This window comes from Peromyscus californicus, unplaced genomic scaffold, assembly GCF_007827085.1.
Source record: "Peromyscus californicus insignis strain IS unplaced genomic scaffold, ASM782708v3 Scaffold_8__1_contigs__length_139910024, whole genome shotgun sequence".
In the NCBI taxonomy this organism is placed as follows: Eukaryota; Metazoa; Chordata; class Mammalia; order Rodentia; family Cricetidae; genus Peromyscus; species Peromyscus californicus.
In genome coordinates this window covers 18,046,710-18,065,163 of record NW_026294606.1, presented here as the reverse complement: position 1 = coordinate 18,065,163, position 18,454 = coordinate 18,046,710, and the positions used below count along the sequence as shown (strand labels likewise).

Here is an 18,454-nt window from a genome sequence, read left to right as displayed (position 1 = left end):
GAGGGGCTGTAAGAAGCAAATCTGAAGGGCACAGTGTGTGGTTCAGTTGGTACAGTGCTGACCTAGCCTGCACAGAGCCCTGGGTTTCACCCCTAATGATACATGAATCAGATGTGGTCGTGCATGCTTGTAATCACCTCACTCAGGGTGTGGAGGCAGGAGGATCATGATTTCAAGGTCCTCCTCAGCTACATAGTGAGTTCAAGGTCAGCCCAGGACACACCTGAGACCCTATCTTTAGACATATAAAGAACTGGGATGCAGGGTTATGACTCCAGTCTCAGTCCCTGGCACTCTGAGAGAAGCCTGTTTCCAGATGCCACCCATGCAAATGCTATGCTCTGCTTTCTGTCTCCCAACAGTGACTGTCTGACTTCAAGGCATCAGTACTCTTTTTTTCTTTTCTTTTTTTAGACAGAATTTTATGTAAGCAAGGATGACTTTGGTCTTTTGCCTCTCCCGTCACTGCCTAACCACTTTCCAGCACCCTGCTACCTGACTTCTCAAGAAGCATCTCCCCCTCACATATTAACCCTCTGTCTTTCCTTGCTAATGTCATCTTTTCTGTACTGCCCTTTCTCTCTAAGAGACTCTTGGTCCACCAGGCCAAATGACGTACAGTGCCTGCCTCTGGGCCTGCTCGCACCTCCCTGCCTTTCCCATGCTTCTCCCTATGGAAAGCCATTCAGCACACATCTATCTGAAGGCCCTTCTCCTCTACAGGTGCTTGAGTTCCTCGGAAGCTCTCTGGCCATCTTTGTTACTAATTGTTGCTTTGGGTTAGCATGAAAGCATGCATTTTCACTCTCATTTTCCAAAAATATATTTATGTCATTTAGAATTACTATGCTAAGACTCATTATCTTTTTAGTTTATTTTGTAGGCATGATTATACATAAGAAAAGTTTCACTTCATATTACTTTTCTTTCTACTTTCATTTGTGCAATAGTATAATTATCACCAACTACAGTTTTATTATATAGACCAGGTGTCAGGGCCACAAGTCAAGTCCTTCCAACTGTCAAATACACTAGTTCTTCTAAGTCAAGCCACCACAGAGCCTAGAAGGGGCCCTGAGTGTGTGTCCAGTTTCCTTTCTATTTCTGTGACAACATGACCCAAAAAGTAACTTGGGAGGGGAATTTATTTGTCTTACACTTCCAGGTCACACAGAGACTTAAGGAGGAACTTCAAGCAGAAACCATGGAGAAGTGCTACTTGCTAGCTAGAACTAAGGCCCATGCTTACCTGGCCTTCTTATACAACCCAGGACTGTCTGCCCAGTGGTGCTGTCCACAGTAGACTGGGTCCTCCTCCATCAACCAACAGTCAAGACAATGTGCCATAGACATGCCTTCAGGCCAATTCTTTTATACCTCTACATTGCCCTAGTTTTCTTATCCATAAAATAACAGAAATAGTAATACTTATCTTTGTTGAATTCTTATGAGGATTAAGTGAATTTAATTCACATAAAGTACTCACACTCATGCTTCACACAGAATAAGAGCAGGAAATAAGTGACGGCAATGTCATTACTATCCTGACATCAAATCCTTAGCATCCTTAGCATAGCCATCCATGTTCGTCCTTGAGCTGACCCCGGTACTTTCTCCAGCTTCCTCCTTCCCACAGCCTTTTTAAAGCAAACCTTCGTGAAGTTCAACAAGTACTCTGTTTCCTTCCCTGAGAGTCTCTGCACCTGCTGTCCCAGCCACCACCACCACCCCGCCCCCATCAGGTTTTTCCTTCCCCCTGCACAGGTTACACAGCCCCATCTTTGAGAGAACTCCTTGTCACTCCCTATTTTGCTTTTTGGCCCTGCTCCTGCCACCATGGTGAGGTTGATCCTTCTGTTGGATTGAAGGAAGAACTTACAGTGTTCCCTTATCGTATCCATTCTGTGTCCATCCTGAGCTGCCCTTATAGATAGAAAGTCTGTCATCTATAGCACACTGACTCAGACAAATGTGCCACTAATGAATACTTTGTGAGTGGTTCCATACTTGCCCATTCCCCAGATTCCTTACAGTGTTCTTGTCTTCCAGTAGCACAGAGAGACTCACGATATTGGCAAGGAGGAAGCTCAACACTAAAGTTACTGGACAATAAACTCGCTTGACTCCTGCCTGCGTCTTCTCTGCCCATGCACTTGACTCTGGAAATCTGAACTGGGAAGGCTATGATTATCATTAATTAAACACTCAGTGGCCATCAGAATAACGACTCTACTACTTTCCCAAATGCAGAGAACCTAGAGCAGTGGTTCTCAACTTTCTTAATGCTGGGACCCTTTAATACATTTCCTTCTGTTGTGGTGACCCTCAACATTAAATTATTTTCATTGCTACTGTTATGACTCATAATATAAATATATGTGTCTCCTGGTCCTACCTGGCCCACGGTCAGGAAAAATCTCTCTCACCCGCCAATCCTGCAGCTGCTCAGACCCAAACAAACACACAGATGCTTATATTATTTATAAACTGTATGGCTGTGTGGCTCAGGTTTCTTGCTATCTAGTTCTTATATCTTAAATTAACCCATTTCTATAAATCTATAGCTTGCCATGTGGCTTGTGGCTTACCGGTACTTTACATCCTGCTCCTCATAGTAGTGGCTGGCAGCATCTCCTTGCCTCAACCTTCCACTTCCCAGAATTTTTCTCACTCCTTATCCTGCCTATACTTCCTGCCTGGCTACTGGCCAATCAGCACTTTATTTATCAATCAATCATCCACAGCATATCTGATGTTTCTGATAGTCTTAGACAACTCCTGTGAAAGGGTCTTTGACCCCCAAAGGGGTCATGACTCACAGATTGAGAATGACTGACCTAGAGTTTAGGAGTTCAGAGATGCCTTTAAAATGAGATGACTGTGTTTGCTTGTGTGAAGCATCTACATTTCTTAGCATTTTTAACTTTAAAATATATTCTAAATTAAAATTCTTGGGAGTTGTCTATAGACTTCCTGGTCACTTTTACCTTAGTCTAAAGAGATAGGAAAGCATTGCAGAAAAATAATGCATCATAATAGGAAAAGCATGGGCAACTTTTCTCAGTTGGAGAAATGCTCTTTTTCTGTCTGGCCTAGGATTAAAGGAGAGAGCTTAGAATTTAGTGATTGATGGTTTGAAAGAAAATGGCCCCCAAAGGGAGTGGCACTATTAGGAGGTGTGGCTTTGTTGAATTGGGTGTGGCCTTGTTGGAGGAAGTGTGTCACAGTGGAGGCAGACTTTGAGGTCTCATATGTACTCAAGTCACACCCAAGTCTGAGACCACTTCTTGTTGCCTGTAAGTGAAGATGTAAGAACTCTCAGCTCCTTCTCAAGCACCATGTCTGCCTGCATGCTGCCTTGCTTCCTGCCATGATGGTAATGGACTAAACCTCTGAACCATCCCAATTAAATGTTTTTCTTTATAAGAGTTGCCGTGGTTATGGTGTCTCTTCACAGCAATAGAAACCCTAAAACAGAAGTTGGTACCAGGAAATGGGGTATTGCTGTAAAAGACCTGACCATGCTTTTGTTTGGAGGAATTTGGACTTTGGGAGTTCAATATAGGAAAGCAGTGGAATGCTTTCAGCCCTCTTAACGGGCCATACCAGTAGGAGCATGGAAGACAGTGGTGCTAAGAGTGATTTGAACTGTGAGGAGCTAGCTCAAGAGTTTCAGAGGAGAAGAATTTCAATATGTTGTCTAGAAATTGTTCCTGTGATATTTTGGTGAAAAATGTGGCTACTTTTTGCTCTGGTCCAACAAGTCTGCCTGAGGCTAAAGTGATGAGTTTTGGATTAATTCCATTGGCAGAGGAAATCTCAAAATAGCCTAGTATTGACTGTGTTTTGTGGTTATTACTGGTTATTCTTATGCAGATTTATAATGATAAGGAGCAAGAAAATATAAAATTTGAGGAGAAAAGGAGCACCAGAAAGTGGAATGGAACTAAACTCTGTGTTCAAGGAGATAAACAGATTAAAAAATAGAATGAAGGGAGTGGTGACCTCAAGGCAAGATTCTACCCAGCTAAATTTCCAACTTTTAAAAAGGAATTAAAGAAAGGTTTAGAGCCAGGTGTGGTAGCACACACCTTTAATCCCAGCTCTCCGAAGACAGAGGCTGGCAGATATCTGAGTTTGCGGTCTGCTTGGTCTACAGAGCAAGTTCCAAAACAGCCAACCTTAGACAGTAAAGAAAACCATTGAAAACAGAAAGCTGGTGAAGATGTAATTGAAAGATCTCTGAGTTCAAGGCCAGTCTGGTCTAAAGATTCAGTTTCAGAATAGCCAAGTTTAGGCAGTGAAGGAAACTACAGAAAACAGAAAGTTGGTGAAGATAATTGAACAAGGGGCCATGTTCCAGCCCCCATAAGCAGCAGAACATGGCAGCTTCGGCCATGTGGTTCTGGAGTTAAGGATAAAAGAAAGGAACTATGGAATTTGCCTCTGCAACTAAAAAAAGCCGCTAAGGCCAGGCATGTATTAGGGGTGTCCCTGAATGGAGGCCTAGAGACACTATTGTATGAAGCTGTGAAGTTGAAGCCTGGATTGCCTTAGAGACCCCAAAATGTTAGAATGCCAGAGCTGTGGGATACCTGCCCAGGAGAGCTCCTAACAGTGAGTAGAACCAGCCTAAGAGAAAGAATTATGTTGTAGTCAACAAAGCTGAAAGGAGTTGGAGATCTGAAGAGCACTTTGACATTAGACATGGACACATGGAGTTTGGAGTTGACCAGCTGGTTTTTGGTCTTGCTTTGGTCCAGTATTTCCTCACTTCCTTCCCTACATTTTGGAATGGTAATGTACATCCTGTGCCATTATATGTTGGAAGTATGCTATCTGCTTTTTTATTTTGATTTTATAGGGAATTACAGTTAAGAGATTGCATGAATCTCAAAAGAGACTTTGAACTTTAGACTTTTAAATAAGTTTGAGACTGTTATAGACTATGGGGACTTTTGAAGTTGGATTGAATGCATTTTTCATTATGATATGGCTACAAGCCTTTGGGGGCCAGCGAGTGGAATGTGGTAGTCTGAAAAAAATGGCCCCCAAAGGGAGTGGCACTATTAAGAAGTGTGGCTTTGTTGGAATGGGCGTGGCCTTGTTAGAGGAAGTATGTCACTGTGGAGACCAGCTTTGAGGTCTCATATATGCTCAAGACACACTCAGTGTCTGAGACCACTTCCTGATGCCTGAGTCAAGATATAAGAATTCTCAGCTTCCTCTCTAGCACCTTGTCTGCCTGCATGCTGCCTTGCTTCCTGCCATGACAATGATGGACTAAACCTCTGAACTGTAAGTGAGCCACCACGATTTAATGTTTCCTTTATAAGAATTGCCATGGTCATGGTTATCTCTTCATAGCAATAGAAACCCTAACTAAGACAGTGAATGGTCAAAAAGGACCCTTCATAGGTATTCTCTAACATCTGATAGAAGTCTTGCATTTTTTATTGCAAAAGAACTAAGTTACTTGTTAAAACATTGTGTGTTTGTGTGTATGTGCAAACATTTCTGTGTGCATGCACATGTGTGTGAGGGGGGTGCATGCACCCATGCTTTTGTTGAAGCCAAAAGTTAATGTTGAGTAGCTTCTTCTATTGGCCACTACAGTATTTATATTGCATTTTTATATTGTGTGTACACAACAATGGGGGTCAGTAAACAGCCTATGGAAGTCAATTCTCTCCTTCCTCCATGTGGGTTCCAGGGATTGAACTTGGGTCATTGGGCTTGGCATTGGTGCTTTCCCCCTGAGCACCTCAGTGACTTGTGCCTTACTTTTTAGAAGAGTTCCTCTCACTGATCGTGGTGCTCATTCATTGGCTAGACTGGTTAATCAACAAGCCCCTGGAATCTTCCTGTCTCTGTCTCCCAGCACTGGGAATACAGACACACCCCACCACCCTCGGACTGGGGATCCAAACTCATATCCTCACGTTTGCACAGCAAGGGCTTTTCCTGCTCAGCCATTTCTCAGCTCTCTTAAATCTTGTTAAAGAGCCATTCCTGAGTGTTTTTGAGGGGTTGCTATTTGTAATTATATTACTAAGAGTAAAATAGCAAAAATGCTAGTTCTAAAGAACAAAGTCTTCCCATAGGTCCACAGGCAAATGTATTTATGCAAGCTTCTGCTCATGGAGTGATTGAAGATTTCAGCTCAGGGAGTAGCTACAAGTGATTCCTGCCAAGCTGTTTGGAAACTATGTTTCCCACAAGAAGCTACAGAAGTGCATACAGTACTTACACTACACACACACACACACACACACACACACACACACACACACACACACACAAACACACACACACACACACACACACACACACACACACACACACACACACACACACAAACCACAATAAAACAAACAACAGACACCTGTCTGTAGTTGAAACCAGTGTCTTTTTAGAATGTCGGTGACTCTCCCTCACAGCTGTCAGCTTGGGACTTACGAGGTTTTAATGTTAAACCTGGTAAAAATGTTAGCTCCAAGGCATCGAAGTATACAAAAAGGTCAATACAAAACATCGAACACATTGAACCCATGCTTTGACAACTTCATCGTGGGGACAGGAAAGAACCTTCCACGTTCCTTCTGTCATCCCACCCAGGGCCCTTCTTGTGCAATACAGATAGGTTAATACAATATGTAATGCATACTGGTATGAAAACATAAACCTTGCATGCATAGGTAGACCTGAGCATGGTTGGCCACATCCCAAGAGTGTACAGATTTAAGTATTTATCAGTATTGCCGGTGCCTTTGACTTACAGCTACCGCAATCTAGATTTTAAAAATGGGGCTAACATTCCTACAATGTGCTACAAGTTGACATGACATTTGAAAGATATTCTTAGTTTTCCAAAGAGAAAAACCTTTCATCTCTTTCTGGAAACGGAAGGCTGGTATATGTTAGGAGATGCTAAAGGATTGTTCTGTCTGCTACACACTTTCTTTCACTCCCAGGACTCAAAAGCACCTGTCTGTAAATGCAGATGGGTAGAGATCCTCACTAGGGTTCCCATCCCAAATCAAGCAGCTCCAGTGACGGGAAGCCATTGTAAGGTCATTTGAAGTTGTAGTGTTTGAATCTATTCCAAGCTGTAGTTTGCAGAATGTGGGGAGGAAAGCCAACGCTTTCGGTCTAATAACACTCCAAATTTCACTCAGTTCCTAAGTGTTTTATCATTTTGCTGGCTGCTGTGACTGTCATTAAACCTCTTACATTGTCAGTAGCTCTACTTAGAAATGTTATAATGAGCCGGGCGGTGGTGGCGCACGCCTTTAATCCCAGCACTCGGGAGGCAGAGCCAGGCGGATCTCTGTGAGTTCGAGGCCAGCCTGGTCTCCAAAGCGAGTTCCAGGAAAGGCGCAAAGCTACACAGAGAAACCCTGTCTCAAAAAACCAAAAAAAAAAAAAAAAAATGTTATAATGACAAAATCAGTCCTTACATGTCACGTGGTACATTGCTGGCTGAAAAAAAAAAAGTGAGTCCACAAATGCAATGAACTTGTAAGGATGCTCCTCTCACTATCACTGGCTTTCAATAGCTGAAAACTAGGGAAAGAAATCACAACAGGGCTTGTACATCTTTAAGTTCAACCAGAGCGCTGAGCCACTGAGAGGAAAGCATCACACAGTGTCTGTCTTGCTTAGCTTTGTCAGCTGGACACATCCTAGAGTGAGGGGAGAAGCCACAGTGGAGGGGTTGCCCCAATCAGATTGGCTTGTGGACAACTCTGTGGGGAGAGTGTCTTGATTGCTAACTGATGTAAATGTAGGAGGTCCCATGCTACTGATGTAAATGTAGGAGGTCCCATGCTACTGATGTAAATGTAGGAGGTCCCATGCTACTGATGTAAATGTAGGAGGTCCCATGCTACTGATGTAAATGTAGGAGGTCCCATGCTACTGATGTAAATGTAGGAGGTCCCATGCTACTGATGTAAATGTAGGAGGTCCCATGCTACTGTGGGAGGCACCATTCCTAGCCAGGGGGTCCTGGGCCGTATAGGAAAGCTAGCTAAACACAGGCCTTCAAGCAAGCCATGGGCAGCATTTCTACATGGTTTCTGCTTCAAGTTCCTGTCTTGAGTTCCTACCCTGACTTCCCTCAGTGATGGGCGGTGGCCTGGAAGTACAAGCCAAATAAATCCTTTTCTCCCCTAAGTTACTTTTGTTCAGGGTGTTTTTGTCATAGCTACAGAAAATAAACTAGAGCAGTCTTGCTTTCCTTTGCTGTACATATCAAATACATATGCGTGTTCATGTTACATATATTGTGTGGTGTAGGTATGTTGTATGTAAAGGCTCTTATCCTGGCTAGCTTTATGTCACCTTGACACAAGCTAGAGTCATCTGAGAAGAGGGAACCCTTGTGGAGAAAATGCCTCCATAAGTCTGGGCTGTAAGCAAGCCTGTACAGCACTTTCTTAATTAATGATTGATGTAGGAGGGCCCAGTCTATTGTGGGTGGTGCCATCCCTAGGCTAGTGGTCCTGGATTCTATAAGAAAGCAGGCTGAGCAAGCCAGGGGGAGAAAGCCAGTAAGCAGCACTCCTCCATGGCCTCTGCATCAGCTCTTGCTTCACGGTTCCTTTCCTGTTCTGAGTCCCTGTCCTGACTTCATTTAATGATGAACAGTGATATGGAAATGTAAGCCAAATAAACCCTTTCCCTCTCAACTAGCTTTGGTCATGGTGTTTTGTCACAACAACAGTAGCCCAAACTAAGACAGCTCTTCTCGGGAATCTGCTTTCTCAGTGTTGATGATGATGCCTGTGATGATGGACAGGCGGAAGGAAAACCCACTGCCTTTTTCTTCCTTTGCTGTGGGACCAGGGACCAGTGGCTTGTGTCAGTGGCTTGTAGACTATATAAGCAAGGCAGCAGGGTTTATGAAGTGGTGCAGTGTTTATGAAGAACCTTCTGGAAATACCTACAGTATTGAACGTGCATAGCCTTTCAGCTAGAATGTATACATCTAGGAACTGTCACAAAATGATTGAATCAGTTAATAAATATATATATGAACAAGCATAATACTAGCCTGGCTTATAATACTGGAAAATTAGAAGTCCCCAGGAATGCACTAAATAAAGTGTGGTATGGTTACATAGTGAACTACATAATGAACTCACACTATTGACCATAAGGAGCTATTCTTCAACATTAAATAGAATGAGGTTGAGTCAGGTAAATGTCTCTACTTTATAGTCAGTGGTAAAATGTGTTATACAAATCACAGAAAATCTGATCAATTTTATTTTTAATAACATTTTCATTGTAGTATAATTCATGCACTATACAATTCACCCTTAAAATATGAAAGTGACAGCCATTTATGTCATCTATTTTTAGAACATCCTTCCCCAAAGAAATGACTACCTATGAGCAGTCAATCCTCTTCCCCTCACTCACCCTGTGCTCTTGCCCTACACAGTGTCTGAACCTACCTCTATCTCTGAGAAAGTTTTTAAATGTCTATGTAAAGACATGTGTCAGTATTTAATTTCCTTTGATTGTTAAATAATATTTTGCATGATTACATTACATTTCCTTTTCCTAATCATCATTTTATATATTTGATAGATAGATATTTGAGTTGTTTCCACTTTCTGAACATTATGAATAGTAATTATAGGCACCATGTGCTAGTTTTGAGCTGAATACTATTTTCATTTTGCTAGTGTATAAACCCAGGAGTGGAGTTTCCAGTTTGCAGTTGCTCCATGATTAACTTTCTACAGGAACTCTTAAATTGTTTTCCAGAGTAGAAGCACTGTTCTGTGTGCTCATACCACTGTGTGCGTGCGGGTTCCAGCTTCCCCACATGCTCACCACCACTCACTATTGTCTTCTCACTGTGGTCATCGTGTGGGTGGGAAGCATTTCATTGTGTTCTTTTATCTTGTAGTTCCCCAATAACCACACGACTCTGAACTCCTTTTCATTGGCTTTTCAGCAAATTCTAATTTACCCTTTAAAAATCTTATATAAGCAAATATACCTAGGAGGTCATAATACCAACATGCTGATAATGCTTCTATTCAGTGGGTGGTAATTATCATTTTCTACTGAGTCTCTATATCAGTCAGGATGCTACCAGAGGAACAAAACCAACAGGATGAACAGGTGAATATACATGAGACTGGTCAGCCATGTCCAAACTCTATAGGATGTGACAATAAAGGGCAGGCTAGAGTAAAACTGCAATCCATAGGCACAATTTCTTTTCCCTCAGGTAGATCTTACGTCTACTCCAGAAACCCTTTGAACTGATTGAAAGAGACCCACCCAGGTGGTCTAAAGAATCTCTTCTACTTTATGTCAATTGGTTGTAGATGCAATTATATCTACAAAATGCCTTCACTATAATACTTAGATTATAGTTTGATTGAAAAACTGGCTGCTATAGCCTATCCCAATTGACACAGACTTGGGCATCACAATTGTCTTCTTTATTACTTGGTTATTTCAATGGATTTTTTACATGTTAAACTACAAAACATGTATTTGAAAAAAAAATACTCTTTTTTTTAAACAGTGGTATTTCTAGTTTTACACCTGATTAATGATTGTGAACTTGTTCATCTTGGTGCCCCCAGTAAGGCTCAGAATGGTGGCTTGAATCTAGCAATCCCTCCTTTTGAGTTAGACTAAGACTTCTCTCAGGCCCTTAGCTGTGAGTCCACATAAAAATTACATAAGCTGGGGAAGTAGCTCAGTAGTAATACGTTTACCTACAACCAACATACAAGACTCCAAATTTGATCTCTGGTAATGATTGAAAAAATGAAAGTGATAAAAAAATCAATACTTCTAAGATGCAATCACACAGATTGAATATCTTCGTTCTAAAGAAAGGAATGGGAAGGAAGGGGCCAAACCAGACTGGAACTCTTCTTCAGGTTGGACATCAGATATAAGTGGTGGCAAGATGTGCACCTCAAGGACTTGGCCAGCCCCACCCCCACAGCCTTCTTGGCCAAAGCCCAAAGTGCCTTCCCCAGCTGGCTGTGATCTCTGGCAGGAATTTCCCCAGGACAGGTTCCTTGTTCATGTTTTCCTGACATCCAGTGATCTCCACTGCGGTGTAGGCTTCACCCTTACAGCTTCTCACCATGCCCTCTCAGGGGCATACCTGCAAGCATGTTAACCATGACATGCAATTGCCTGGCTCCCTAGACTTTCCTTATTAATCTTGGCGGAATCTTCATCACTCCGTCGTAACTCTTACATTCTAGGTGCCTGGAAAACTAGCATCGTATGAATGATATTAAGGACAGTTCCCAGGGGGAAGTAACCAGGTCTTCTTGTAAATACCCTTTGATGCCTATGTAACGATACGGCATGGAAGCCTCTGGTGTATTTGGAGAGGGGGAGGGGGAGTTTTCTTTTTTTAAAGAAGACTTTACATCAGGATGCAGGGCGGGTCCCCAAAGGGTGGGCCAGAATGCCAACATTCCTCCATTTTGATTATTATAAAAAGGAGAGTTATGGATAGCAAGTGGGGGAACAAGGGCACTGAATTCTTGAGACTGCTTCCTTTCTGATTTTGGAGTGAAGTGGAAGGGGGAAATTGGGAGTTCAGGGTCACACACCCGGCAGGAGGTATGAGTGAAGAAGCATTTAGTTGGCCATCATTGTGGAGATCTCAGGTGTGGAAATCTCATGCGTCTGTTCCTTGAAGGAGCTGAGAAGACAGGTTGCTAGGAGGAAAAAATAGATTATCATTAGCCTTAGGAGCTGGGATAGCCATGGGAAGAGTGATACCTGCCAGAAAGAATGAAACAGAGAAGTGCCCTGGTTGTACAGAAGAGGCAAGAGTGAATGAGTGAGACACAAGGGTGGATATGCCCTTTATTGGGACATCTTGGAAAACCAGGCTCTGCTTACTGGGTAGATGACTGCTTGAGCCTGGAGAGGTGGTACCAGCAGTGAATTGAGGGATGATGTATTCTTTAGGAGTACATGAGCCATCACATCTGCTGTTTCTCTGGAGGTGAGGGTGCATCCATCCCAGTTGGCATCCTCGGTTGGTGGTGGGCATCCTCGGAGCTGGTGCAGGGGCTGGCGTATCTGGAGGACCCTCTGTGGGTTGGCCTTGGCCGGGGCAGGAGGAGTGAGACTGCAAAATACACTCGAAAATGGGTGGAGTCAAAATGGGCTCTGGAGACTGTTAAGTTTTTGTCAGACCAGATTTCTTGACACAGTAACAGAACTTTTTCCAGGAGCCTGCAGGTATCTGTCAGACAGCTGGAACGGATTTACATCCTGGTGTCATAGCAAAAGGCTATGGCTTTAGGTTAAAAGGCATGAACATTTTCTGGCTTCAGCCCAATGAAATATATCTTTAAATCTATATCCAGAGGAAATTTACTGAGTGGAAGTGGTTGAGTGAGTAAAGGAGGAGGGAGGCTTTCCTAAACATCATCAGAGTGAACAGAAGTGAGACTGCTTTCCTGTCTTCATATAAAAAACCTTACAGCTATTTCTTTATCAGATTCTCCAGAGGATAGCAAGAGCAGTCAATAGTAAAAAGTCATATTAAAATTTATTCTTTGAGTTTATCTGATCTGATAACAAGGTAAATTGTGTCTAGACCTAGTAGCAGCCCTAGGAGAGGGAGATCTATGAATTTCACACAGAGAACTGAGAAGGCAGCTGAAGCAAACCTGGTCATCCGATGGAATCAGAGATCTGAGAAGGATAAATTTTACCTGAGTTAGCAATTGAAAGTGACAGAGACTTACCTGTTGGCTACCTAGATAACCACCCCAGGGTCTTCCATGGTCATTGAGGGCAGAGTTCTCAGGTCAACAATATCAGTCTTTGGCTGCCAGGCCTCAGAAGATCTGATGGTTGTGGGATAGGAACTTGTGGGAAGGACGATGGTCCAAAGTAGGCTGCTACTTTGTCTAGGCAAAAGTGAGGCAATGGGTTCCAGAAGTCCTGTTGTCCATGGTCTGAAGAAGGCCCTGGCAGCAGTTGAGGTTCTTCTGTGCCCATCTCAGTGGCTTATGCTGCCACTCTGGAGCAAGTTCTGGGTGGAGGTTTTTCTGTGCCCAGCCTTCTTCTTTGGAGGATATAAAGGTCCTGCCAGGAGTCAGCATGTCCCTCTATCATGAAAGCTTTTTAGTTAAACATTTTAGATGCCATATTCTGCAGATCTCTGAAGTATTTGAAGACTGTCCAGGTATATCTGAATAAATAAACTTTGTTTCTAGTTACTTGTTTTAAGCTCAACCCTGAAAACATGTGCAAGGGACTAAGTAAAGCTTATCCCTGTAGTTTTGATCTTTGAGTACAGCCAGATTATAATCCTGAATGATTTATATAGAAATAATTATTTCTTAAGGTCATATAATATCTCTTTTGTTCTGCATAAAGATCAAGTATCTTATCCAATTGCAGAACCATTTTAGTTGAAAAATCAATTGACAATATTGGATCCAGTTTCCTGGTATATCAATGGGCATTAGGTAGACAATTTGTCCCCAATGCCAGGGGTTTTTCTTTGACATACCTCTTTAGCCTGTTTGTTTGTTTGTTTGGAGGGGGCAGGGATGATGCTCTTCTATAGCTGCTTCAAGCTGAAATGGGGAGCAGGAGGTCAGAGCCCAAGGAGGCCAAGAGGCTAGTCAAAAGTAAGGAGGGAACCCAGGCACTGGGGTATTTATCAAAAGCATGTGGTCATCTGATCTGACTGTAGGGACAGGGAAAAATTACACTTGGTTGAAGTGGTCCACATCATATCAGCCTTCAGTAAGTCTAGAGCTCATCATCCTTTGGAGCAGATTGCAGCAATTGATGCTTAGATGTGTCTGCCAGCCAAGTGGGAATCTGCCAAAGCAGATAGAGACAAAAGTTAAAATTTATGAGCTTATTTGGAGCCTTTGGGCCTATGGTCTTAGTAATTGAGAAAGGCAGACCAGGAGAGACAAAAACACCATCCTCAGAAATAGACAGGTGAGGAAAACTCATTTATCTGGAGCTATTTTGACCTCTGTGAAGTGGATCCTCTGAGGCTTATATGAATTCTTATTTTATAAAAGGACATAAAAGTTTTAGATATATTAGTATTATCAACCAGTATTGAAATTTAAATCATAGAAAAGCAGGTGCAGGTAATGGATATTGAGGCCCATACCTTTGAGTCCTAGCAAAATTATAGATTTGGGTTAAAAGGTTTGTATAATTTTTTGTTTAGAGAGAACCAGGTACAGATTGGACAGAGATGTCTTTGGCCTGATGAGAAGTTTAAGTTTATATTTAGAAGACAACCAAGGAATATTTAAAATCCTGAGCTTGTGACCCAAGCAATATGAGAATTGTATTAATGTTAAAATCTGAACTTTTAAAATCTTAATATAACAATATCATAGAAGGGGAAAATAATCTGAAACATTTAAATCATTTATTTATGTTGAGAGACTTAGTAGCTTTAGGAAAAGTAAGGCTTGATTTTTTTTTTTTTTTTTTTTTTTTTTTTTTGGTTTTTCGAGACAGGGTTTCTCTGTGTAGCTTTGCGCCTTTCCTGGGACTCACTTGGTAGTCCAGGCTGGCCTCGAACTCACAGAGATCCGCCTGGCTCTGCCTCCCGAGTGCTGGGATTAAAGGTGTGCACCACCACCGCCCGGCAGGCTTGATTTTTTTTAATCTATAAAATGAGCTGGCAAGTTGGCCCTATCACCAGCATGTGGAGCCTGGGGCGGGGGAGGGGGGCAGCAGCAGTGGAGGAATGAACACCAGGATGAGACTGGACCTGCTGGGCATTGGCATGAGGTGGTGCTTTCTTGACCTACTCCCTGTACAGATGGCTTGAGTGCTGGGCACCCTGCCCATGCTTGAGCCACTGACAGGAAGTGATTTTTTGCTGCCCTTAGTAAAGATGGCAGTGAGGTCATACAACCTGTCCTCTTTGACCTTAGCCAAGATGGTGTCTGCCCACTTGACTGCCCTCTGGCGTCTGATCACGTGTTTTTTTTTCCCCAGGACAAACTGAACAGATAATAAACAGATAAACGGAAGCATTTAAGAGTCCGTCAGAAATACATACAAGTAGCCACATCAATCATGTATTTTTATCCACACATAAGAAATAGACTTTTTAAAAGAAAGACGGAGAAAATTTTTTCCAGGAAACTTTCACAGCTAATGTATTGGACCTTGGAGGCAGTGCTGTAGAGGAGACTGGGAAACAGAGTAGCAGTGTAGCCAGGTGGGAGAGAGGCCTCCACCCCCTAGGTCATGACAGGGCCGTGGTGGCTGCAGAAGGAGAAAACCAGGCAACAGAGACAAAGAGAAGGATGAGGCATTTAGGTGGTATGCACATTTTCCACAGTGAGGTAGAAGGTCCAACAGACTGACCTCCAGTGTCCCAGAAGGTCAGTGAGGACCAATAATGGCTTAAGATAGCCAGTGGATCATCGTAAAAGGTTATGGGCCATGGAGTGAGTGGCAGCAGCTGTGCCATATGCCGTTGCATAGGAACAGGGCCTGAGGGCTGAAAGCCCGAGGCATGTGGTGCCCAGTACCAGGTCTTCCAGAAACCTCTGTTGACAAGATGAATCCTCACTTGTGGTAGACGGCCAGAAGGGAAGGAGGGAATCTTACCAATAGGGTGAAGAGTCAGCAGAAGTGATGGTGTTAGGCAGTACAGGGTCCCAGCATTTCTCAAACTGCCAGTGGGGAGGAGAAAACGCCGGAGGAAGCCTGCCCAGTCAGGCAGCACCAATGTAATGATGCAGCACGGGGCCTTGGGTGGGTTTGGAGCCAAGGTGCCCCACGGCGGGTGAGAGACAGAGACACCATGCAGGCAGTGCTCGGTGAATAGTTTTATTTGGTGGGGGGAAGAAAGAGGGAAGGGGGAAAGACAGAAAGAGAAAGCGGGCTGAGGGTGCACACCTCGTGGGAATGGAAGGAAAGAGAGAGAGGAGGGGGAGCTTTCTTTTTTAAAGGGGACTTTACATCAGGACACAGGGCCGATCCCCAAGGAGTGGGTCAGAATTCCAACAGCCTGTGTACATGGATGACTAAACACAGAAAAGTTCTTTTCTGGAAGGTTCTCTAGAGCTCTCATTTCAAAGCAGTCTTTCCAGTCGTTATAATGAAGCATTGATGGAGGCCACCAGGCCAATTCCTGATGGCTTCCAGGTACTTTTCCTGTTATCTCAAAGGCAAGTACTTGGCTTCCTTTTTAATGGTGCTAATTTCCTTACCAACCATAAACAATCTTTTTCTGTCCCTATCACAAGTTTTTTCTATTCCTTTTACTCTGATTTTTGCTACCAGGTTTCACTGTAAATTGGGCTGAAAGAAACTAGCAATATCCATGCCACAATGTGAATGTTTTATTCCCTTGAACGTTTTCTAATAGATTGTCAACTTGAAATTTAGCCTTACACAAACTCCCAGGGCACGGGTAGAATGTAGAGTCCTTTGCCAGAATTTAAGCTCATATCCCCTTGTCTAATTCCCAATAGAGTTCTCACTTGCATTTGAAACCTCTCGGGAACAGTTACTATCAGCATTTCTGTTGTATTTTGGATTTCTGAGCTCCCTTCGTGACTTCCCACTAAACTCTGCTTATAGCATTCTGGAGTTCTCTAGCCTGTATCTCCAACTCTTCCAAGTTTCAACCATAATCCAGTTCCATAAGGTGCTGAACAACACAATCGGGAGCAGCCACAGTAACAGGCCTACTCACAGTATCAATAATTTTCCATGTTAGTAAATTTTCTGACAAAAAAATGCTTTAGATAAACAACTTAAGTGGGAAAGATTTATTTTTGCTAGATGTTTCAGAGGTTTCAATCCATGGGCACTTGGTCCTTTGCTGTGAGGCAAAGCATAATGGCAGAGAGCTTGAGAGAGCAAAGCTGCTCATCTTATTGCAAATGGGAAGTAGAGACAGCCAGAGAGCAAGGGTCCAGAGACAGGATATACCCCTCAATGACCTATTTCCTGTATTACCACATCCTAAGCCCATTCAGCTATGATGCATCAAGGAGTCACTGCATTGGTGAGATTATCATTCTTATGATCAAGCCACCTCTCAACAGGGCTACTAGCTGGGGACCAAGCCTTCAATACATGAACCTTTAGGGACATTTTATATTCAAACCTCTCTGTCTGTCTCTTATAAAAAACAATTGTGATTGCATCTGGGGTTCACATGAATAATTCCAATAGCCTTACCATCCTGAGAGCATTATATAATCACATCTGCTAGGTCATTTGGCTGTATAACATAGCATCCATAGGCTATGATCACTAATCAGACTACTACAGTCACTAATTGGTAAGTGCTCACAAAGCAGACCTGCTATATTGTTCTCATTTTCCTAGGAAATCTCACCAAGCTGTTCTCTTTTCACAGGCTGATGTCAGAGTGACTTCTTCCAAAGAGAATTGCAGCCCCCAAACTGAAGCTGCACGGTCCAAGGACACTGTAGACAATGCTGAAAGTCTGTACCAACAAGCCCAGATAGGAAGCTTGCCTGGGACTATTCCAGAAAGTTCTCCACCTCCAAGTAAAATAAATGGGAGCATAAATTTAGGTAACCTTTGCCTCTGTTCTTGTTGATCTCTACTAGACATCTGGTAGACCCCTAAATATATAGTATATGTATCTGATAGCCCATTGATCACTTCTTTGGGGTCTTAATGTACTTTAAACAGCAAGGTTCTTATCTCTAAGATATTAGAATTTAGTTTTAGGCCTTTATCATGTGAGTGACTAATGTTAGCCATTCATCTTGTGGATGAAATAATTAAAGTCATCTTAAAACAGCAACAGCAAGAGCCCTTGTTGAGAACTGAAAACAAATTTTAGGGGTAGAAATCACATGGCTTAAGGGAATGTAAGCCCCCACTGTGCTGTCATCTTCCTAAAGGAGAGGTTTACGTTTGGAAGAATAAATAAAATCTTCATTAAGCTGCCCCCTCCCTTGCCCCATCCACAACCTGAGCAAATACACAGTAAAAACATAAAAGAGGTCATTACGAGCTGGTGTGCTATTTAAAGCGCTATTTGTGGCCCTTCTGATGCAATGCTGTGGTTTCCCTTCCTTCGAGCTCTTCCTTGCTGTTGAGTGATGACATCTTATTTATAGTGGGTCTGCCTTTAGAACAAAGTGAACAACACAGATCTGGAGGGAAAGAACATTGTTTTAGTTCAGGGAAAACTTTTGTTCCATGGCCCTGTTGTTTTTTCTCTCACTGCAAGTTAAGATTGGAAAATAGCTGGGATAAGGCCAGAGTGCTGGCTTAGTGGTTATGAGCACTTATTGCTGATACAGAGGACCTGGGTGTATTCCCAGCACCCATATCAGGTAACTCACTAACACTTATAACTCCATTTTCAGGAGATCTGGCTGATAAAATAATGTTTGCGTGTATGTGAGTACATGTGTGGGTACAGGTGCATGTGTGTGTATGG

General features: G+C 42.8%; 1 protein-coding gene across 1 annotated transcript in view; it reads left to right on the top strand.

The window, feature by feature from the left end:
- The window catches only part of Stmnd1 (stathmin domain containing 1), a 36,745-nt gene that overhangs the window by 1,927 nt on the left and 16,364 nt on the right, over positions 1-18,454 (top strand). The window contains exon 2 of the mRNA XM_052728484.1: positions 17,393-17,573. Coding sequence (XP_052584444.1) covers positions 17,393-17,573 — 181 coding nt within the window. The remainder of the gene's footprint in view (positions 1-17,392; positions 17,574-18,454) is intronic.